At 40.3% G+C, this 19,347-nt stretch overlaps 1 protein-coding gene across 1 annotated transcript in view; it reads right to left on the minus strand.

The window, feature by feature from the left end:
- WIF1 (WNT inhibitory factor 1) overlaps positions 1-19,347 on the minus strand; it is a 76,323-nt gene that overhangs the window by 13,926 nt on the left and 43,050 nt on the right. The window contains exons 3-6 of the mRNA XM_036457458.2: positions 17,697-17,805; positions 6,073-6,213; positions 5,053-5,148; positions 3,953-4,048 (exon numbers count right to left, since the gene is read on the minus strand). Coding sequence (XP_036313351.1) covers positions 3,953-4,048; positions 5,053-5,148; positions 6,073-6,213; positions 17,697-17,805 — 442 coding nt within the window. The remainder of the gene's footprint in view (positions 1-3,952; positions 4,049-5,052; positions 5,149-6,072; positions 6,214-17,696; positions 17,806-19,347) is intronic.

The following is a 19,347-nucleotide window of genomic DNA, read 5'->3' on the forward strand; positions in this document are numbered from 1 at the left end:
AACATTGCTTTTTTGTAAAATAGGCATGATTCTATATGGATATGATAGAAATTTTGCATGATGTTTAAAGGTAAAATATAACCCTTCAAAGAATCTTCAGCCTTCACCCTGCTCAAACCCAATTTATGTCACCTCCTCTCCAGTTAAGGTGACACTCAGTGGACCTTTGTAAAGCTCTTCACTTATATTCTTGAGCCAGATTTGCCTTAAAAGCTGTTTGGGATAGTGAAAGGGGAAAATACAATGTCTAAAGGGAAGTAATGTCCTGCTTCCACATAATGCTTCATGGAAACCCCCCCCCCCCTTCCTTTTTTAAGCTAAATGAAGAGGCAAATGGAGAAAATTTTCAAAGGTGAAATAGGTAAAAGAAAGTGAAGCCCTAAGTGTTCAGACCCAACAGAGGAAAAAACAACTTTTTTTTTCTCTTCAGAATAAGCACAGATTCATCTTATATAAAAGGAATTTTTTAAAAACTTGACTTTTTATGGTGTTTGGGAGAAAGGATCACTGTACTCAGGCAGAGACAGCTTGCCGGCCCTCATGAGGCCCCAAGTAGTAGCAGCATGAGCCAGGGATGAAGCGCTTGGGTATATTATTGTGGGCGTCCAGTTCACTGGGCCATCCAGGTAAAAATCGACTGTGTGGGGTTCACACTAAACCCTCTCTCAGTGTTAACATCTGAAATTTGACTGTTCACTGGCACCTAAAATAGAGGGCTGATAGAAATGGGGATAAGGGTGGAGGGGGAGGGAAGGAGCAAATATCTAAAAATACACAAGTTGGCTCATTCTATAAAAGATTAAAATAAAAGCTTGGATTCTCAGACTCTCAGCAATTCCAATTATATGGCCTATTTGTTCTTGTCCTATATAAAACAGGCCAACGTTGGCTATAGATGAACAAAAGCTGAAGTAACCTTCAGAAAGGCAATCCAAAAGTCATAAGTGTGTGCTTTCTTTGTGAAAAAAAAAAAAAAAAAGTCCAACTAGAATGTTCTATGAATATCTTAAATGAGAAGCGTTTTTGTTTCAAATCCTAAGTATCTCTCAGCTTAGGACAATGATGTACTCATTTAGGCAAAATCAAGCCTCCTGACATAGAGGCAGGAGAGGGTGGGGAGTGGGGAGAAAGGGAGCAGCAGCATTTGGGTATAGGATTCAGAATTTGGATTTAGGAGAACCAGCTCTTTGAGTTTCCCCTTTGCTACTTGGTGCTAGGATTGTTAGGGCTGCAAGTTAAGTCTGGTTCCAGTTTCTCCTGGGGATAGCACGATGTGAAAATTTTAGGATCAATGCGCAGTTGGCCGAAGCCCTCTGGGCACTGTCCCTTATTAACATGTAGAATGCAGTGAACCTGGGAGCTTATTTGAAAGTTATAGAATATGACAAAGCTGGTCACAGAGTCTGGCCGCACTCTTAGTATTTGTATAATATGCTACTGTCCTGACCAAGCTCATCTATATTTCTGCTATGCGATCATTCTTGAGCAGAAAAAGAACCTCAGACACTAAGTGACTTTCACAGGCGCAGAGTGTAAGCAGGCCAATACTTAACTACTCAGTTCCTGAAGTTTGTGCCTGACGTCCCAAGAGCCAATGAAAATTACTCTGTAATGTTTCTCTAAGTATGCGGAGCTAAGATCTAGCTCCACGCCAGCAACTACACCATTTTTCAGAAGCTCTATACTCCCTTTAAACAATAAAAGCATTTTTTGTTGAGGGAGTAAAAGAATGTTTTTTAATGTTCCCTGGTCTCTAGTGAGACCAAATGAAATTTCAACAGACTGACTTTCTAAAAGAATTTAAAAAATTATGTGGAATCTAACAAGGAGGAAAATGTTCATTTAAAGATAAAGTATTGCCAAGTGTAGAAAGTACTGGAATACAGATATTTTCCTTCAACAGTGAGCATGTAGTGTTTATGAACCCATTCCGATAGAAAAAGCAATGCCAATGTCACGCCACTGAGCAGCCGACATCAATAACAGCCGTTTCTGGGTAAGCAGGGCTTGCAGATGTTCTTGTTAAACCGGTTAATGCCTGCGTTCCTCATCCAAATCTCTGAAGGATTTGATTTATTTCCTAATAGTTTTGATATAACATGAATTTAATTCAGCTTCAAAAAAATGCCCAATTTTGAAGTAGCCGAGATGCTGAATGAAAAATTTAGACAAGTAAAAAACAACAAAGATTCACGATAAAGAATTTTACCCACTGACTGTTAATTATTATCAGTGTCATCAGTGCTTAATTTTTATGAATACAACATTTTAAAATTGTTTTGAACCCACTGCTCTGCTTTTAAAAGATTATTTAAAAATAAAAGGTAGTGACAGTCTCATATTATCTCAGTTAGCTGTGGAGTGGGGAGATCAGGGGTCAGTGATTAATTTCCAGTTTAGGAATGGGAAAAGCAGGACCCACAGAGAGACTGAGATATTTGCCCAGATCCAGAGTGACTCCTGGAGGAACCAGGACCCGAAACAGGTGGCCTGAGTGTCAACATGGTACAGTGGAAGACGGGAATCTGGACCAAGCCTTTCTACCCCTGAAAACCTCCTTTAACTGGGAATGTGATAGGTAACATTTTACATGGGTTGTTGGAAATAAAATTAGATAATTGTATGAAAGTACTCTGTACCAGAAAATAGCAGGCAATTTTTATTCTGACTCATGCTCTTTCCGTTAGTTTTTCTTTCTTTTATTATTTATTTTTGTAAAGCTGCTCATTTCAGTCTTAATTGGTGCTAACTGCATTATCACTGAAGAGACATTTCTAAAAAATAACACTAATTTTATTTTAAACATATATTTATTTTAAAAATAGTGCTCTACTCATGCAACCATCACTTTTGACACAAGGACAAGTTCATTAAATGCATACCCTTTGCAGCATATTATTTAATCTTTTTCCATAAAAGATGTGAACGGGGCAAAACAGACAGGTATCTTGTAAAGAGTATAAATAATTCAGTAATAGGACTGAGTTTGAGCTGTGATGCTGCATTATAGGAAGAGGAACCTGATCGCTCAGGGCTGTGATCTAGTAACAGAGCATTGAACTGGGGGTCAGTGGACTGCTAGGTCAGGCAATTTGGAGCAGGTTGTTTCATCTCCATCCTAAAAACTAATTAGGACCTACCAAACCCATGTGGCAGGGACAGGTAGTTGTTCCCAGAAAGCCAGCTCCCCTCCCATACAGTTGTCAGTGGAAGACAGCTGTTCTGGCAGGGATGACATTTCTCCTGCCTGCATCTAGGGAGAACCTTGGGGTTAATTCCTACCTATGGGATAGGTGTGGAACTTCTGTGGGTCACTACTGAGCCAGGTTTGTGTGTGTGTATGTTTTGTTTTTAAGCAGTGCCTGCTCCAATCTCCCTTTCTCTGCTTGTTGGCTGGATCCAAGCTCTACAGAGGACAACAGATGCAAGGCCCCCACGTCCCTGAGTCCACTGCAAGGAGCCAAGCTGCCTTGCCCACTGACCAGGTAGGTAATCCCTGCACAGGGGCATTCTGTGGGTGAAAATAAACTGTGTTAAGCTACACTAAAAGTTGGGGTTAAAGTTTTTACAGCAGCCAGCTGAGTGATACACACTGTTATTATGAGTGATGATATATTAAATATGTCTTTCATTAAACATTTAAAAAGTAAAGATAGAGGCCTGGCCAGTATGCTAAGTGGTTAGAGCATCACCCTGTGCACCGAGGGGTCAAGAGTTTGATTCCCCATTAAGGGCAACTACCTGGGTTGTAGGCTCGAGCCCCAGCCCTGTTGGGGCATGTGTGGGAAGGAACCAATTTGTGTGTCTCTCTCACATCCAGGTTTCTCTCTGTGTCTCTCACCCTCCCTCCCTCCCATTCTCTCTAAAAGTCAATGGAAAAAATATCCTTGGGTGAGGATCAACAACAAAAAGCAGAAAGGTCCTTGTTCTTAAAAGCAACAACACTTGTTACCTTTATCACAATTGACTCCGTAGAATCCAGGTGGGCAGATGCAGAAACCAGGAGTAACACAAAGCCCGCCATTCATACACCGTGGTGTGCAAAGGGCTAGTAGGGAGAGAGAGCTCTGATTAAGGCCAAGTAGGATTTGGGGGCAGCAGCATTTTAAAAATGTCAATGCCATAACAGGTCTACATTTTCAAGTTTGGTGGTTGACTAAAAATTGTCACTCTTAAGAGATGTAAGTTCTCTAAATTAAAATTTATTTTTGTGCTATAAATCAGACAATATTTTTTCACATCAGACTATTTTTTAAACCATTCTCATGGAAGAGAATTTTGGAATTATTCTCTTTTAATGATTGATGAAAATTTGCCCTAGATTACTATTTCAACTAAGATGTGGCCTTAAGACTATAAATATATTTTCCAGCTCTATTTCCTTGATTTTTCTAAAATAAAATGCAAACAAAGACAAATTCTTATTTCTTGAAAAGAAAAACATTTAGTATTTTGGTCAAATAAGCTCATAGTATTTAAGTATATTGTGGTTAATAGACATTTTCTCTTTTTTATCTCTTTTTTCATATAATTTACTTAATAGTGATTTCACTTAAATGGATGTACTCACTATACAAATGATATTCATCTTTTTTATTTTTTGCCTTATAGAAACTTCATAACTCAGGTATACACTTAATTGTTAATTAAGTTACTTTTAATTGGAGAAGAAACTTTCAAATCAATCAGAATACTAGCTTTTAAAATGCAATGTAGGTAGAGTGAAAAAAACCTCAAAACTTTTATAAGATAATGTCAAAGCACAGTGCACATAATTGTTAATATTTTTCAGAGTCGGGGCAAGGGCAGAGTGGCCACAAAACAATGTAGATGTTGTACCAGAGTTCTCTGACCCTGTCACCACATATTTGTATTCAACAGAAAACCATCCCTAGATGAAATAATTTCCAATCGCTCTTCTGTGGCTTTTTAAAGATTTTATTAACCCTTATAATGTGACCAGAAAATAATTTCAGGGGATGGTTTAAAGTCCATGTGGGGCTCCTGTGTGACCTCCATGTCCTTAGGGAGCAAGCCAGGGAAGCGCTTTACCTTTCTCACAGTGAGGGCCGTAGAACCCGTCAGGGCACTCACAGACACGCCTCTCGTTACAAAACCCTCCATTTCGGCACCCTCCTGGGCATTCAGCTTCACCAAAGAGAAAGAAACAAGATTAAGTGGACACCTTTGAAATCGTGTTGGGTGAACTACAGTGATCATGAAGAGGGAGTGGTCATTTTTCCACAGTGCACCAATGATCATAATTCAAATAATATTTCTACCCCTTTCTCTCTGTACCACTGGATTTCATCAAGTCATCTTCAAAATAAGATTGTGTACCTCTCAATCTGACTTTGAACAGTAGGGGACTCATGGAAGACGGCAAAAGAAGCCTTATTTTGCCATCATCCCCACTTATCAATCTATTGTACCTCCTTAACTTCAGGCTGAAATGGAATGAATGACTGTGCTCTCAATACTCATTTTCAGAGGGTGGAATGACCTCTTGGTGTATCTTTACAGCACGGAAAGTTTCCAGAGCATACATTCTATGCTGGAAAAGTTTGTACCAGGAAGGGAAAGGAGCCAGACCTTCGTGCTTAAGTGGGCATCCATGAGGTGCCTTTGCCTGGTGGAGATAGCTAGCATAATGGTGGCACCCTGTCCTCCATGGAAGTCAGCGGCACCAAGCTTTGGGCAGGGGAGTGGGGAGTGTTGCCTTGACAGGTGGCAGTTGCTGCTATGACTGTAAACCTTGCTATGAGGATCCAGGACAAGAAAAGGGGGAAAGTCATGACCATAGGTGAGATACCCCTGAAGACTCCCAAAGATTGCACTGGACGAGGAGAAGGAGGGAGGTAGAAGGCAGGGCATTTTGAAGGAGGTGTTCGAGTTCCTAAGATATGAGTAGGGTCGAAGCAGGTACTGTTATTGGCCCCTGTGTGTATCCCCTCTCCTCCCATTGGTCTGATTACAATTACACAAACACATCTACCTACCTACCTATAATTTTGACCCAAACCACATGTGGAAGCCTTATGAGCTTTCTCTTAAATCACCATCACTGATTACCTTGTTGACACGTTTTAAAGAAGATAGCATTCTGAGGCGTTTGTAGGATGGTGTTGCCTTCAGAATTCATTACAATCACATTCACTTCAAATGCTGCCACTCCGTCTTGTTTTCCAAGGCATGGGAAACCAACTTGAACAACTAAAAAAAAAGAAAGTATTGAGAAGTTGTTTATCCATTCCGTTCCAGTTTCACAGAAATCCTGGTAAGAGAGACAGAGAACAAGGCAATAATGATCACATTTCATTATTTGACAACCTTGTACCTCCACTGGCGTAGGGAGTGCATTTTGATCATCTGGACATTCTCCACAGACCTTGTACATGATGCTGGGTGGAGAAAGAATGAATTACCCTACTAAAAATATCCTTGGGGATATTTTGTTTGTAGTCTGGCAAGTACTATCCCAAAAAGATTTTAACTGAAAAGTAAAGGTACAGATAGGCAGCATAAATTAATTAGTCAGGGGGAGAAATTTTGTGGGTATCTTCACCAGCTTCCATATAATCCAAAAATACAACTAAGACAGTATTTCAGAATCCATTAAATAAATCTTTATAAGCAATACCCCACTAGTTTACTCTGTGTGCTTGAAAGTGACAAAGTACTTTCTTTGGAAATATTCTGTAAATCAGACTAGACTCCAATCATTGGAGTGAGTTAATGAAGTTAATGTTTTCTCAGGCTATCCTATTAAATAAAGAAGTAATATGCAAATTGACCATCACTCCCTTATGTGGATACAAGATGGCCGCCACAAGATGTCAGCAGAGGAGGGCAGTTGGGGGCAACTGGGTCTGCAGGGGACCAGGCCTGCAGGGGAGGGCAGTTGGGGGTGACCAGGCTGGCAGAAGAGGGCAGTTAGGGGCAATGGGCCTGCAGGGGAGGGCAGTTGCGGGGGGACCAGACCTGCAGAGGAGAGCAGTTGCAGGGGGGACCAGGCCTGCAGGGGAGGGTAGTTAGGGGTCTAGGGAAGGGCAGTTAGGGCTAACCAGGCCTGCAGGGGAAGGCAGTTGGGAGGGGGGGTGGGCACCAGGCCTGCAGGGGAGGGCAGTTGGGGGTGACACCAGGCCAGAAGGGAAGGGCAGTTAGGGGCAATTGGGCCAGCAAGGGAGCAGTTAGGCATCAATCAGGCTGCAGGGGAGTGGTTAGGGGGTGATCAGGCTGGCAGGAAGAAGTGGTTAGGAGCAGGCAGGCAGGCAGGCAAGTGGTTAAGAGCCAGCAGTCCTGGATTGTGAGAGCGATGTTGGCTATTCAACTTGAGGGGTCCCAGATTGGAGAAGGTGCAGGCTGGGCTGATGGACCACCCCCCACCCCCATGCACAAATTTTGTGCATCAGGCCTTTAGTCCTATTTAATAATCAGGGAATATGCTAATTGACCATCACCCCCCCCCCCCAAAGATGGCAGCACCCACAGCCAATAAGGAGGGAATATGCTAATGGATTGCCATGCCCTCAAAGATGGCAGCACCCAGTCCCTTTAGTCCTCCAGCCACCCAGGGCTGGACTGAGGGGCAACCAAAAGACTGAACAAGCAGGCTGTGTGGGGCAACCAGGCCGGCAGGGGGGCCATGAGGGGTGACCAAGCTGGCAGAGTGGGCAATTGGGGGGTGACCAGGCCCAGCAGGGTGTGCTTTTGGGGGCGACCAGGCTGGTGGGGGTGGGGGTGGGGCAGTGAGGGGTGATTTGGCCAGTGGGGGGGGAGGGCAGTTGGGGGTGACCTAGCCAGCAGGGTGGGGCAGTTAGGGGTGACCAGGCCGGCAGAGGGAGGTAATTGGGGGTGACTAGGCTGATGGTGGGGAGACAGGAGCAACCAGGCCAGCAGGGAGGGGGCAGTTAGAGGCAATCAGGCCAGCAGAGGGTGGCAGTTAGACCAGGCAGGCAGGCATGTGAGCAATTAGGAGCCAGCGGTCCAGGATTGTGAGAGGGATGTTCCATTTTGGAGAGGGTGCAGGCTGGGCTAAGGGGATTCCCTCTCCCTCGTGCAAGAATTTTATGCACCTGGCCTCTAGTTGGTTAATATTAAGAAGTGCCCATATCTTGGGGAATCTAGAAGAGAGGTTGGTGTGATTAAAATAATCTCACGATAGTTTTATTTCTAATGGTTTAGATTCCTAAAGAGGAAGCCACTTCCATTTTGTGAGTCTAGTTATCATTTAGGGTATGTATGTGCTGACCTAGGAACAAATGATGCTGTACAGAGAGGGCGAGAAGGCCACCAATGGTGGGAAATGGCTCAAGTCACTGGCTGAGAGACTGATCATGTAAACTTCTAAAAGCCACCTGATTTTCATAACATATCTACTGGGACTGATCTAGCTGATCCATTAGACCTGAGTTCTTCCTTAGAAATAGGGGAAAATATGGCTGAGAGATATATATATGAAATTTTGCTTCACTTTGTTTTTGTGTGGCAGGTAATAGCTACTGCCAAGTTTGGGAAAGGTATACCAAGCCAAGAAAAATCCTTTCCCTTTAGAGTTTTCATAAGCCTTTCCCTTAAGTTTATAAGAAAAAATGCACTGGAAATTGGTCTCTCTTTTCCATACGGCACTGCACACAAGCTGGTCATACAATCTTCTTAACGTGCTTTGGCAACCAACACTCCTCGCAAGGTTTTGGCATTGTCAGTGTTCATTACTGTGCCAATCTCACAATAACAGGGATTCCAGTTCTTCTGAACCTTAAGATGTTAGCATTGCAAATAATCAATTATGTGATGAAAGGATATACAAACATTTTAACAGAAATAAAGAGAGAAAAAGCTAAAGGTGCGTCTGAAGTTCTAAAGTAAAATTGTCCCCATTGAAAGCCTTGGTTTCATAGAAACATAAACAGACTGTGAACCTCAGAGGGAGGGTGGGTGAGAAGAGGTCAATCAATGAACTTGTATGCATATATGCATAACCTGTGGACACAGACAATATGTTGGTGAGGGCGAGGGGGGGGCAGGCGGAAGCAGGCTGGAAGAGGTTAATGGGAAGAAAAGGAGAACTATGTAATACTTTCAACAGTAAAGATAGGAAGAAGGGAGGGAGGGAGAGAGGGTGCGAAGCTTTGGTTTAATGAAATCTTATATATGAAAACGCCAGTTTACAAAACATAAAAATCCATTGTGGGTATTTTCACTTCAGAGGGAAGAAAAGGAGCTTATGAAGGATTTCTTTTACCTGTTAACTGCTATAATTTTCATTTTGTTCAATTATAAACTTTTATTTATCTTGCTCATGAATATTTTTGCTTGTTTATTATTATTAATTAAATATATTGGGATAACATTGGCTAATAAAGTTACATAGGTTTCAAGTGTACACTTCTATAATACATCATTTGTATAGGACATTGTGTGCCCACCACCAAAGTCAAACCTTCCATCACCTTCAACTAGCTTTAGCTTAGTGGATCCTTTGAGTCAAGTCTATTCTCATGAATCCTCAGCATGGATAGGCAGGCCAATAATTACCTCAAGGGTAAAAATAAAAGGGGGGGGGGGGTGGAAGAACCTGAAAGGAAACTTAAAGATAGAACTTTTAGAATCTTCCTCACCACATGTCATTATCCACACTATTGTGTTCCAGGTGTATCTTTTTCCTGGACCTTATTCAGCCTCCACTTTGCAGCCCTCCCAATTCTTTCAAAGAGGCTTTCAAGTTTTATTTTAGCTTTCAGAATATTGGTATGCAAGAGATGTTTGTAAGTAAATGCTTCATTTCTGTTTATCAGCACTATTAAGAACTATTAGTTTGTCCATATTTTCAGATGTGCTAAAAGCAAACCATTTTCAAATCGGGATAAGGTATGATTGCATGTTCACACGCTCCCATCACCTGAGGGTGCTTCATCTAGAGGGTTTAGAGTGCTCGCGTGAAAGTGTGTGGTTTGCTAACCTGGCCTCTAAGTCCGTCAAAGTGAAGAGATGTACAGAGAGCTCCGGCCTGGGGTTCTAAAACATATGAATCACCCCAGGGGAGAAAAACCAGGATGTAAAATCCAATAGAAACTTCAGGGAGGAAGACACCACAAGTAATTTTTTTTAGGGTTTTCAAGATGAATTTTCCCTCTATGGTTAAATACAGGTTTGAGTCAAAATACATACCAATTCATTGAACAGATGGAGCTTTACTGGATAATTACTATAATTGGTATGCCAGTCACTGTTCTAAACACTGAGGATACTTTAGTGGGAAAGACAAATGAAAACCCCTGCTCTTTTCGGTGATTATGTTTCAGTGATTTATTTTGAAGACATTTTATGATAGTAAAATATTTTAATCATTTAAAAACTCTGGAGAAATCTCTATTCATTGATAGACACTTAGGTTTCTATGGCTTGGCTATTGTAAATAATGCTGCTTTAAACCTTATAGTTTATTTTCAGGTGTGCTAAAAGCAACGTGTGGGTGTAGATATCTTTTTGAGTTAATGTCTTCATTTCCTTTGGGTATTTCCTAGAAGTCGAATTGCTGGATCCTATAGTAGTTTATTTTTTTTATTTTTGAGGAACCTCCATACTGTTTTTGCCTAGTAGCTGCACCAAATTACTTTCCCACCAACAGGGCAGAAATGAGCCCTTTCTCCACATCCATGCCATCATTTGTTGTCTGTTGTCTTTCGATAATAGCCATTCTAACAGGCATGAGGTGATGTCTCATTGTCATTATTTTTTTTTCTTTTTAATTTATCTTTATTGTTGAAAGTACTAGTATTACAGATGTCCCCCTCTTTTTCCACCTTGACTCTCTCTACCCAGCACCTACCCCTCCCAGGCTTTCACCACACCATTGCATATATGTATGTAAGTTCCCTGGTTAATCTCTCCCTACCCATCCACTCCCCACCCCTGCCTTCCTTCTGAGATTTGTGAAAGAGTCTGTACCATGCTTCTATGTCTCTGGATCTATTTTGTTCATCAGTTTATTTGGTTCATAAAATTCCACATATGAGTGAGATTATGTGATACTTATCTTCCTCTGACTGGTTTATTTTGCTTTCATTGTGGTTTTAATTTGCATTCATCTAATGATTCATAATGTTGAGCATCTTTTCATGTACCTGTTGGCCTTTCATATTTCTTTGGAGAAATGTCTACTCAGGTTCTTGGCATTTTTAAATTATTTTCTTTCTGCTATTGAATTGTATGAGTTCTTTATATATTTTGGATATTAAACCTTATCAGGTATGTGGTTTGCAAATACTTATTCCCATGCCATAGGTTTTCTTTTCACTTTGTTGATAGTTTCCTTTGCTAAGCAGAAGCGTTTTAGTTTGATGTAGTCCCACTTGTTTCTTGTTTATATTTTTGCTTGTGCTTTAGGTGTCATATCCAAAAGTTACTACCAAGACCTATGTCAGGGAGCTTTATGCCTATGTTTTCTTCTAGGAGTTTCATGGTTTTAGGTTGTACATTTAAGTCTTTAATCCATTTTGAGTTCCTTTTTGTGAGTGGTGGATATGTTAGCCTCATCTCAGCAACTGACTCTACCCAGGCTAGATCACTTTCAGTTCCCAAAGATGTGGGCAGGGGCCCTGACTGCACGCCCACCTGCTACGTGGAGTGTTCTTTCTCCTCTTTTCTATTTAAAAATATATATATATTTTATTGAGTTTTTTACAGAGAGGAAGGGAGAGGGGTAGAGAGTTAGAAACATCGATAACTGCCTCCTGCACACCTCCTACTGGGGATGTGCCAGCAACCAAGGTATCTACATGCCTTTGACTGGAATCGAACCCGGGACCTTTCAGTCCGCAGGCCAACACTCTATCCACTGAGCCAAACCGGTCAGGACTCTTCTCCTCTTTTCCGCCCAGTGTCCTTCCACTCACCTTTCAAGATGCAAATTAAACTGCACCTGCTCTCTGTAGCCTTTCCAAATACCCCCTGCCTATGTCACACCTCTCTCCATGATTGCATGACTTAATTATGCGGCATGATAATTATTAAATCATTACATCATGATTTAGTTATGATCTGCATCCTTTGCTAGATCTGAGATCCTCAAAGGCAAGGACCATATCTTATTTGTAATCTAAGCATCAAGTATTTGTCTGTCACAAACTAGCACTGACAGACACAAAGATATATCTCATGGGAGACACACCAATATACTTTTATACACACAGGCATACACTTTCACATATACACATGCACACTCACACTGCCCAGAAAAAGACAAGAATTCACCACAGACAATGGGAGATAGAATATTAACAATGTGGACCCTGAAAAACACATGTACAAAGAGAACGAGACATTGAAAGCAGAAAAATCATAGTCTCCACTTCCAAAGAACAGTAGAAATGTGAAAATTACGTTGTGCTTTTACAACAATAATGAACAGAGAGCCATTTTTACTAAAAGCTAGATGGAATTAGACCAGATGTTGTAAAATCCAATGTGGTCTAGGTCAGTGTTTTTCAACCTTTTTTGGGCAAAGGCACACTTGTTTCATGAAAAAAATCACGAGGCACACCTCCATTAGAAAATGTTAAAAAATTTAACTCTGTGCCTATATTGACTATATATAAAGTAATTCTCTTGAATAGGAATCAAATAAACACAAAGAAAGTATTTTATAATTACTTTATTATGAAATATTAAGTAAACAAAATAGTGAAAAATTATAAAATTCTTGTCTTGTCTGCACCTACGGCACACCAGGCAACATCTCTAGTGTGCCGCGGAACAGCGGTTGAAAAACGCTGGTCTAGGTTGTATAAATGAAACTGAGGCAAATGAAAACAACTCAGAAAAACTAAAGCAGATTGAACATAACTCACATGGCTTCAAGAACACACTGATGTGCGATTGATTGCATGTAAACAACCTCTTTTACAGAAGTAAACAACAAACGTGTTCTGATGAAATTCCTCTTCCACGCTGAAATGAGCCTGGTGCTCATGCAGCCTCAGCCTCCAGCCACAGGAGCCACTGCCCTCACAGGGGTGAAGGGGAGAAAGGGGGAAGAGAGCTCGTTCTCAGCACCATGTGAGTATACGCTGCTCCGGGATTATAAACCATCCACACAAACAGTCCTCGGTGCTCGGAGCTGTGCTGACAGCCATTCATTCTCTCAACAAATACTGAGCATCTCCTCTGGACTTCACTTTCTGCTAAGGACTGGGCCACCAAGAAGATGGTCCTCCCAGCCTCAGCACCTATTAAAAAGTTTCTAGACATTGGATTCCTGAAAGTCTTGATTGAGAAACGCCACTGCTCTCTTGGTTTCCTGGTACGACACAGACAGGGTGTTCAAAGAGGCAAAGCCTGGACTTTATGGAAACTTCATGTTTTTTGTTATTCAACTCCGTTATTTTACGGAACCACCCTGCAGTTTGTATTTCCTGTTTTTGATCCCTGCAGATGCCAGAGGCAGGCACTTCATAACTGTTAAAGATCAAGAGTTTTCTTTTTCAATGGGTAGGCATATAAGGAATCAGTGGGATAAAAGAATGGCTTAGCAGCTTGAGGGTATAAAATAGGCCAGTAGAATAATGAACACTACCTGAATGCTTGGGAGCAAAGACACGCTGATTTGGTTACTTTTTAATAATTCAAGGTACCCTCACCGCTCCTACTGTGGGGACTGGGCTAATGAGGCTAATGAATAACTGCCCTGCAATGGACTGAAATTCCCATAAACTTCTTGCACCTGCGTTTTTTGCAAACAAATCCTACATCTGCCTCCAAACCTATTGTGTGGGGGAGTTGTACATGCAAAGTGTGTGTGTGTGTGTGTGTGTGTGTGTGTGTGTGTACAGGTCACCTGGTCCTAGAAGGTTTGTTCTTTTTCAAGTCTCCTTGCCCAAAGCATCATCCATTTCCCCCCCTCTAAACTTTATTACGTACAAAGATTCTAAATTATTAGAACATGATGTTGTATCTAAACATGATCTATTAAAATATTCTCACATCATATGTTCAAACTCTTACTGTTTCAATATCCCAAGAAGTAGAATTTCAGTAAGCTTTTTTTACTACAAAAAGTGAATAAAGCTGGGATGATTTAAGATTCAAGCATTAAATTATAAATTATAAATTAAAAAAATTAAGACTTATTGGAATTGAGCAGGTGTAACTGTGTAATTAATGTAATTATGCATTTTAGGCTTGGCTGGCGTAGCTCAGTGGTTGAGCTTTGCCCTATGAACCAGGAGGTCATGGTTCGATTCCCAGTCAGGGCACAAGCCCGGGTTGCAGGCTCCATCCCCAGTTGAGGACGTGCAGGAAGCAGCCAATCAATGATTACCATCATTGATGTTTCTATCTCTCTAATCCTCTCTGAAATCAATAAAAAAATCTATTTAAAATAACATGATATGAGACACATGACATGGCCAAATTCCAGAGTGTCTTCTGTGTCTCCATGAAATAGTAAAGCCCCAGAAATGCCATTTGAGTGGAATTAGGATATCCTTGTCTCTGGGGTGGGCTATCCCTGCCCCTGCAGCTGCATATCACAGGCTAATGAATCTCCGGAACCCAGGCCACATTCGTTCAGATGGGCTTTCGAGAACCTCAAGCCCATTAGACTGGAAGCAGATCCTTTGGGTGGGCTGCTTGTCACGCTGCAGCACTGGGATGACCCAAGAGAAACACAAATTCACTCTTCCTGTCTACACTCACACTGGCACTATGCCAGGAAATTAGTCCCCAGCTCTTATGCTGGGATATGGCAATACTGAGCCATTGGAAATAGTAGATAACTGTAAATGGATTTCCCAATTATTTAATTGATTTAAATTATCTCCTAATGAGATCTTCATTTGACATATGAAAAAGTCTAACATCTCTAGAAGAAGAGTAATTAAAAAGGTTATGTTATCAATTATTTTAAAAATATTATTAAACTACAAATAATACCATATTAGAATAAACAGTATGCTCTAAAACAACCCCTATGTATAAAAGAAATTAATCCTATGTAATAAAGAGGTAATATGCAAAATGATCATCACGACCTCATAAGATGGCTGCCTCTGACCAGACTGGCAGGGGGGTTAGTGAGGGATGACCAAATGACTGAACAGTTTATGTGGGGTGACCAGGTCTGCAGGGGCGGGGGGGGGGGGCGCATGAGGGGCAACCAGGCCGGTGAGGGAGCAGTGGGGACAGCCAGCATCGGGGGGGCAGTTGGGGCAATCAGGCCAGCAGGGGGGGCAGTGAAGGGAAAACAGGCCATGGGGGGGGGAGAGGCAGTTAGGGGCAACCAGGCAGGCAGGCAGGGATTGGGCCTAAACCGGCAATCAGACATCCTCCAAGGGGTCCTGGATTGGAGAGGGTTCAGGCTGAGCTGAGGGGACACCCTATGCATGAATTTCGTGCACTGGGCCTCTAGTATAAAATAAAGAGGATATCATGAATTCAACATCTCAAATTGGTAAAGTTGATGACTCAGAAAAATAATTCAGGTGGCAGCCTTACCTCATAAATTGCCAAAATAAATTTATATAAAACATTAGAAGCACGTCAAGTTATCACTTACCTGCTCTTTAGAAGAATTAATTTCCAAGCATAAAAGTAATTTTAAAAACCACAAAGAAAAGATAGGTTTGACCACGTAGAGTTTTAAAAACCCTGAAAACTCTACCTCCCTCAAAAAATATAAAAATAATATATTAAATAAGTATTGCACTAATTTGAAAGAATATACACACCCTTACTATGTTCATTGTAGTGTTGTTTACAATAGCCACGCTATAGAAGGAATCCAAGTGTCCATCAGTAGATGAATGGATACAAAAGCTGTAGTACATATTTACACAATGGGATACTACTCAGCCATAAAAATAAAAAATAAAAAGAAGGATCTCTTTATGACAGCATAGAGGAACCTGGAGATGATTATGCTAAGCGAAATAAGCCAGTCAGAGAAAGATAAGTGCCATATGATCTCACTCATATATGGAGTCAAATGCACAAAATAAACTAACAGCCTGGTCAGTGTTGCTCAGTGGTTGAGTGTCGATCTATGAACCAAAAGGTCACAGTTCGATTCCACACCAGGGCACATGCCTGGGTTGCAGGCTTGATCCCCAGTGTGGGTTGTGCAGGAGGCAGCCAGTCAATGGTTCTCTCTCATCTTTGATATTTCTATCTCTCTCCCCTCTCTCTTCCTCTCTGAAATAAAAAAAAAAAATGTATTTAAACCAACTAACAAACAAAATAGAGATAGACTTATAGATAGAGAACAGACTGGAGTCATAGGGGAGGGGCATGGTGAACAAAGGTGAAGGGATTAAGAAAAACAACTCATAGACAAAGATAACAGTATAGTGATTACCAGAGGGAAAAGGGGAGATAAATGGTGATGAAAGGAGACATGATTTGAGTTGGTGAACACACAATACAATATACAGATGATGTAGTGTAGAATTGTACACCTGAAACCTATATAATTTTATTAACCAATGTCACTCCAATACATTCAGTAAAAAAGAAAAGAATTGCATTAAAGGATAAATATAGTTAGCATATAGGGAGCTTTGCAAACCAATAAGAACGCTTATCGTTTCAGTGTAAAAATGAGGATGTAAAATTCAGTGTAAAATTGTCTGTTAGACAAATGTCTAATAGATAAAAATAAATGTTCTACCTCAGTAAGAATTTTTAAAAGTCAAATTAAAAGAACACTGAGAAACCACTTTTCACTTTTTTTAAGTCAGCCAAGCAGTTAAGATGATTAATAACCCATGTTGAGAGGTTACATGCAGTAAGCCAGGCACTCTCCCACGCTGTTAGCCAGGGTACAAATGGGGGCAATCTTGGTGGAAAGTAATTGCATTTTGACAATTTGTTCTAAGAGTCTTTTAAAAAGTGCATAGTTCATATCCTTTGACATAATAATTCTACTTCTAAGAATCTATTTTACCAAAATAATGAGACGAGCACCAAGATTTTGACACGCACATTAATCAATGAGTGTTTTCTGAATGCACACTCTGTGCTGGGCCCTGTGTTGGCAGTTGCAGTGAATAAAACACAACTCCTGCCCAGTGACTGTCTGCGACTTAGAAGGATGTGTATTGTGATATTTCTAGATGCAGACCCTGATAACAATCTAAGTAGCACATAATAAAGGAATGAGTAAATAAATAATGTCAGTTTCATTAAATGGAATATTATAAGGGCATTAAAAACAACTTTTGGGGAAATCCATGAAACAGGAAAATGCTTATGTTAAAATGTTAAAAGAAAAAAAAGTATTGATGTAAAACCAAAGTTATAATTTTACTACAACTATGAAAATATGCTCATAGCCGAGACCGGTTTGGCTCAGTGGATAGAGCATCGGCCTGCGGACTGATAGGTCCCGGGTTCGATTCTGGTCAAGGGCATGTACCTCGGTTGCAGGCACATCCCCAGTGGGGGGTGTGCAAGAGGCAGCTGGTCGGTGTTTCTCTCTCATCGATGTTTCTAACTCTCTATCTCTCTTAATTCCTCTCTGTGTAAAATTAATAAAATATATTTTAAAAAAAAGAAAATATGCTCATAGAAAAAAGATTGGAAGAAAATATTTGAACATGTTAACATAAGTGATCTGTATTTTTCTAAAAGTCATAAAACCTGGGTTCTAGTCTCAGTTCCATTGCTTATTACCAATATATGATTTTGAGACCACCCACCTGAGGCCTTGTGCGGCACTGTTCCCAGCAGCGGGACATTGACGGTTGGATCTGCCATGATGCCTTTATCCAGAGAGCGCAAGGACAGGAATTCATAGAAGTATTCTGCCTACAAAAAAAAATAAAAAATAAAATAAAAGGCATGACAGCACCATGAAAACCACAGAGAATGAGAAGGCATTTCTCAACTCATCCCCGGAGGGAGAGTGACATTTTCTCTACAGGATCTCGGAGCACACAGCCACTTAAAATTGCGTATCATGAATTACTTCTCCCATCTACACTTCCCTTACACTTTACTGATAATGTTTATCACTTAACATTTTGTTCCTAAACGTATTTTCGTTGGTTTTATGAACAGATTGAGTGCTGGATGCACTAATATTTAATAACTTTGGATTATTTATATTTCCAAGTACAATAATAACAACTACTGACAATGACAATGATACAACAAACGTTCTTGTATGCATACCATGTGCCATGACTTATTCTAAACATTTGTATTAACAGTACATATAACAATGGAAAAAGATTGCATGGATGGAGTACAAACACTCTGGGGGGAAAAAAGCATTTCAGTGGCTATATTGTTTCCAATACCCTCTAATAAATTATCATTTGCTGCTCCATAATTATATATACTCTAGCTTTATCACATTCAAAATTAAATCTATGTTTATATGGCTGGTATATTTAAAATTACAATTATAAAAACATAATTTCAATAAGTTTTAAAAACTAATGGGGTGACATTTATTAATAAGATTATATGAGTTTCAAGTGTATGATTCTATAAATACATCACTGTATATTACTTCTGTGCTCACCACCCAATGTGACCATATATCTGACCCTTTTAACCTTCTTCACCCTCCCCTCAGCCCCCTTCCCCTCTGGTAACCTTCATACTGTTGTCTGTGCCTATGAGCTTTTTGTTTCGTCTGTTCATTTGTTGCTTTCCGTTTTATATCCCACATGAGTGAAATCATATGGCTCTTGTCCTTTTCCATCTGACTTATTTCACTTAGCATGATATTCTCAAGCGGAATCCATATTGTTGCAAATGGAAGTATTTCATTTTTTCTTATGGCTGAGTAGTATTCCAGTGTATATTTGTACCCAGTAATTTATAAAAATCATTCAATGTGTTAATAAGAAAAAGGATGGAAAATTAGATAAACGTTAAAACAATGATAGTGTATGATAAATAACTTTTTTTTCCTTCTCTCTATTTTTAAATTTTTTTACATGAAGTTCCATACCTTTTTTAGTGAAATAAATACATTTATTTAAAAGCAAACATTAATCATGTACCCATCTGATCATCGATTAAATATTCTTCTTGGACTTCTATTTAGTGTGGCTGTGCTCACATAACAATCTCATTTAAAACTCTTGCATGTCTCTTTGAAAGTGTGCTTCAAGAAAACAATACTCACTTAAAAAATATTTATTCTTGGAAGTATTTACATATGTCCCCTTGCTCCCCGCATTGATCCCTTCTAGCCCACCCCAACCCTTCACTCACTATTAAAGTCGCTTCTGAATGTCTATTCCAGAAACTGCTGATGATGTTCAAAGAATGCGGAACTGAAAGAATTTCACTCAGAGTCCAGAAACAACTCCGTTAGAGCAGTGATTTTCAACC

The sequence above is a fragment of the Pipistrellus kuhlii genome, unplaced genomic scaffold (assembly GCF_014108245.1).
Source record: "Pipistrellus kuhlii isolate mPipKuh1 unplaced genomic scaffold, mPipKuh1.p scaffold_m20_p_3, whole genome shotgun sequence".
Lineage (NCBI taxonomy): Eukaryota > Metazoa > Chordata > Mammalia > Chiroptera > Vespertilionidae > Pipistrellus > Pipistrellus kuhlii.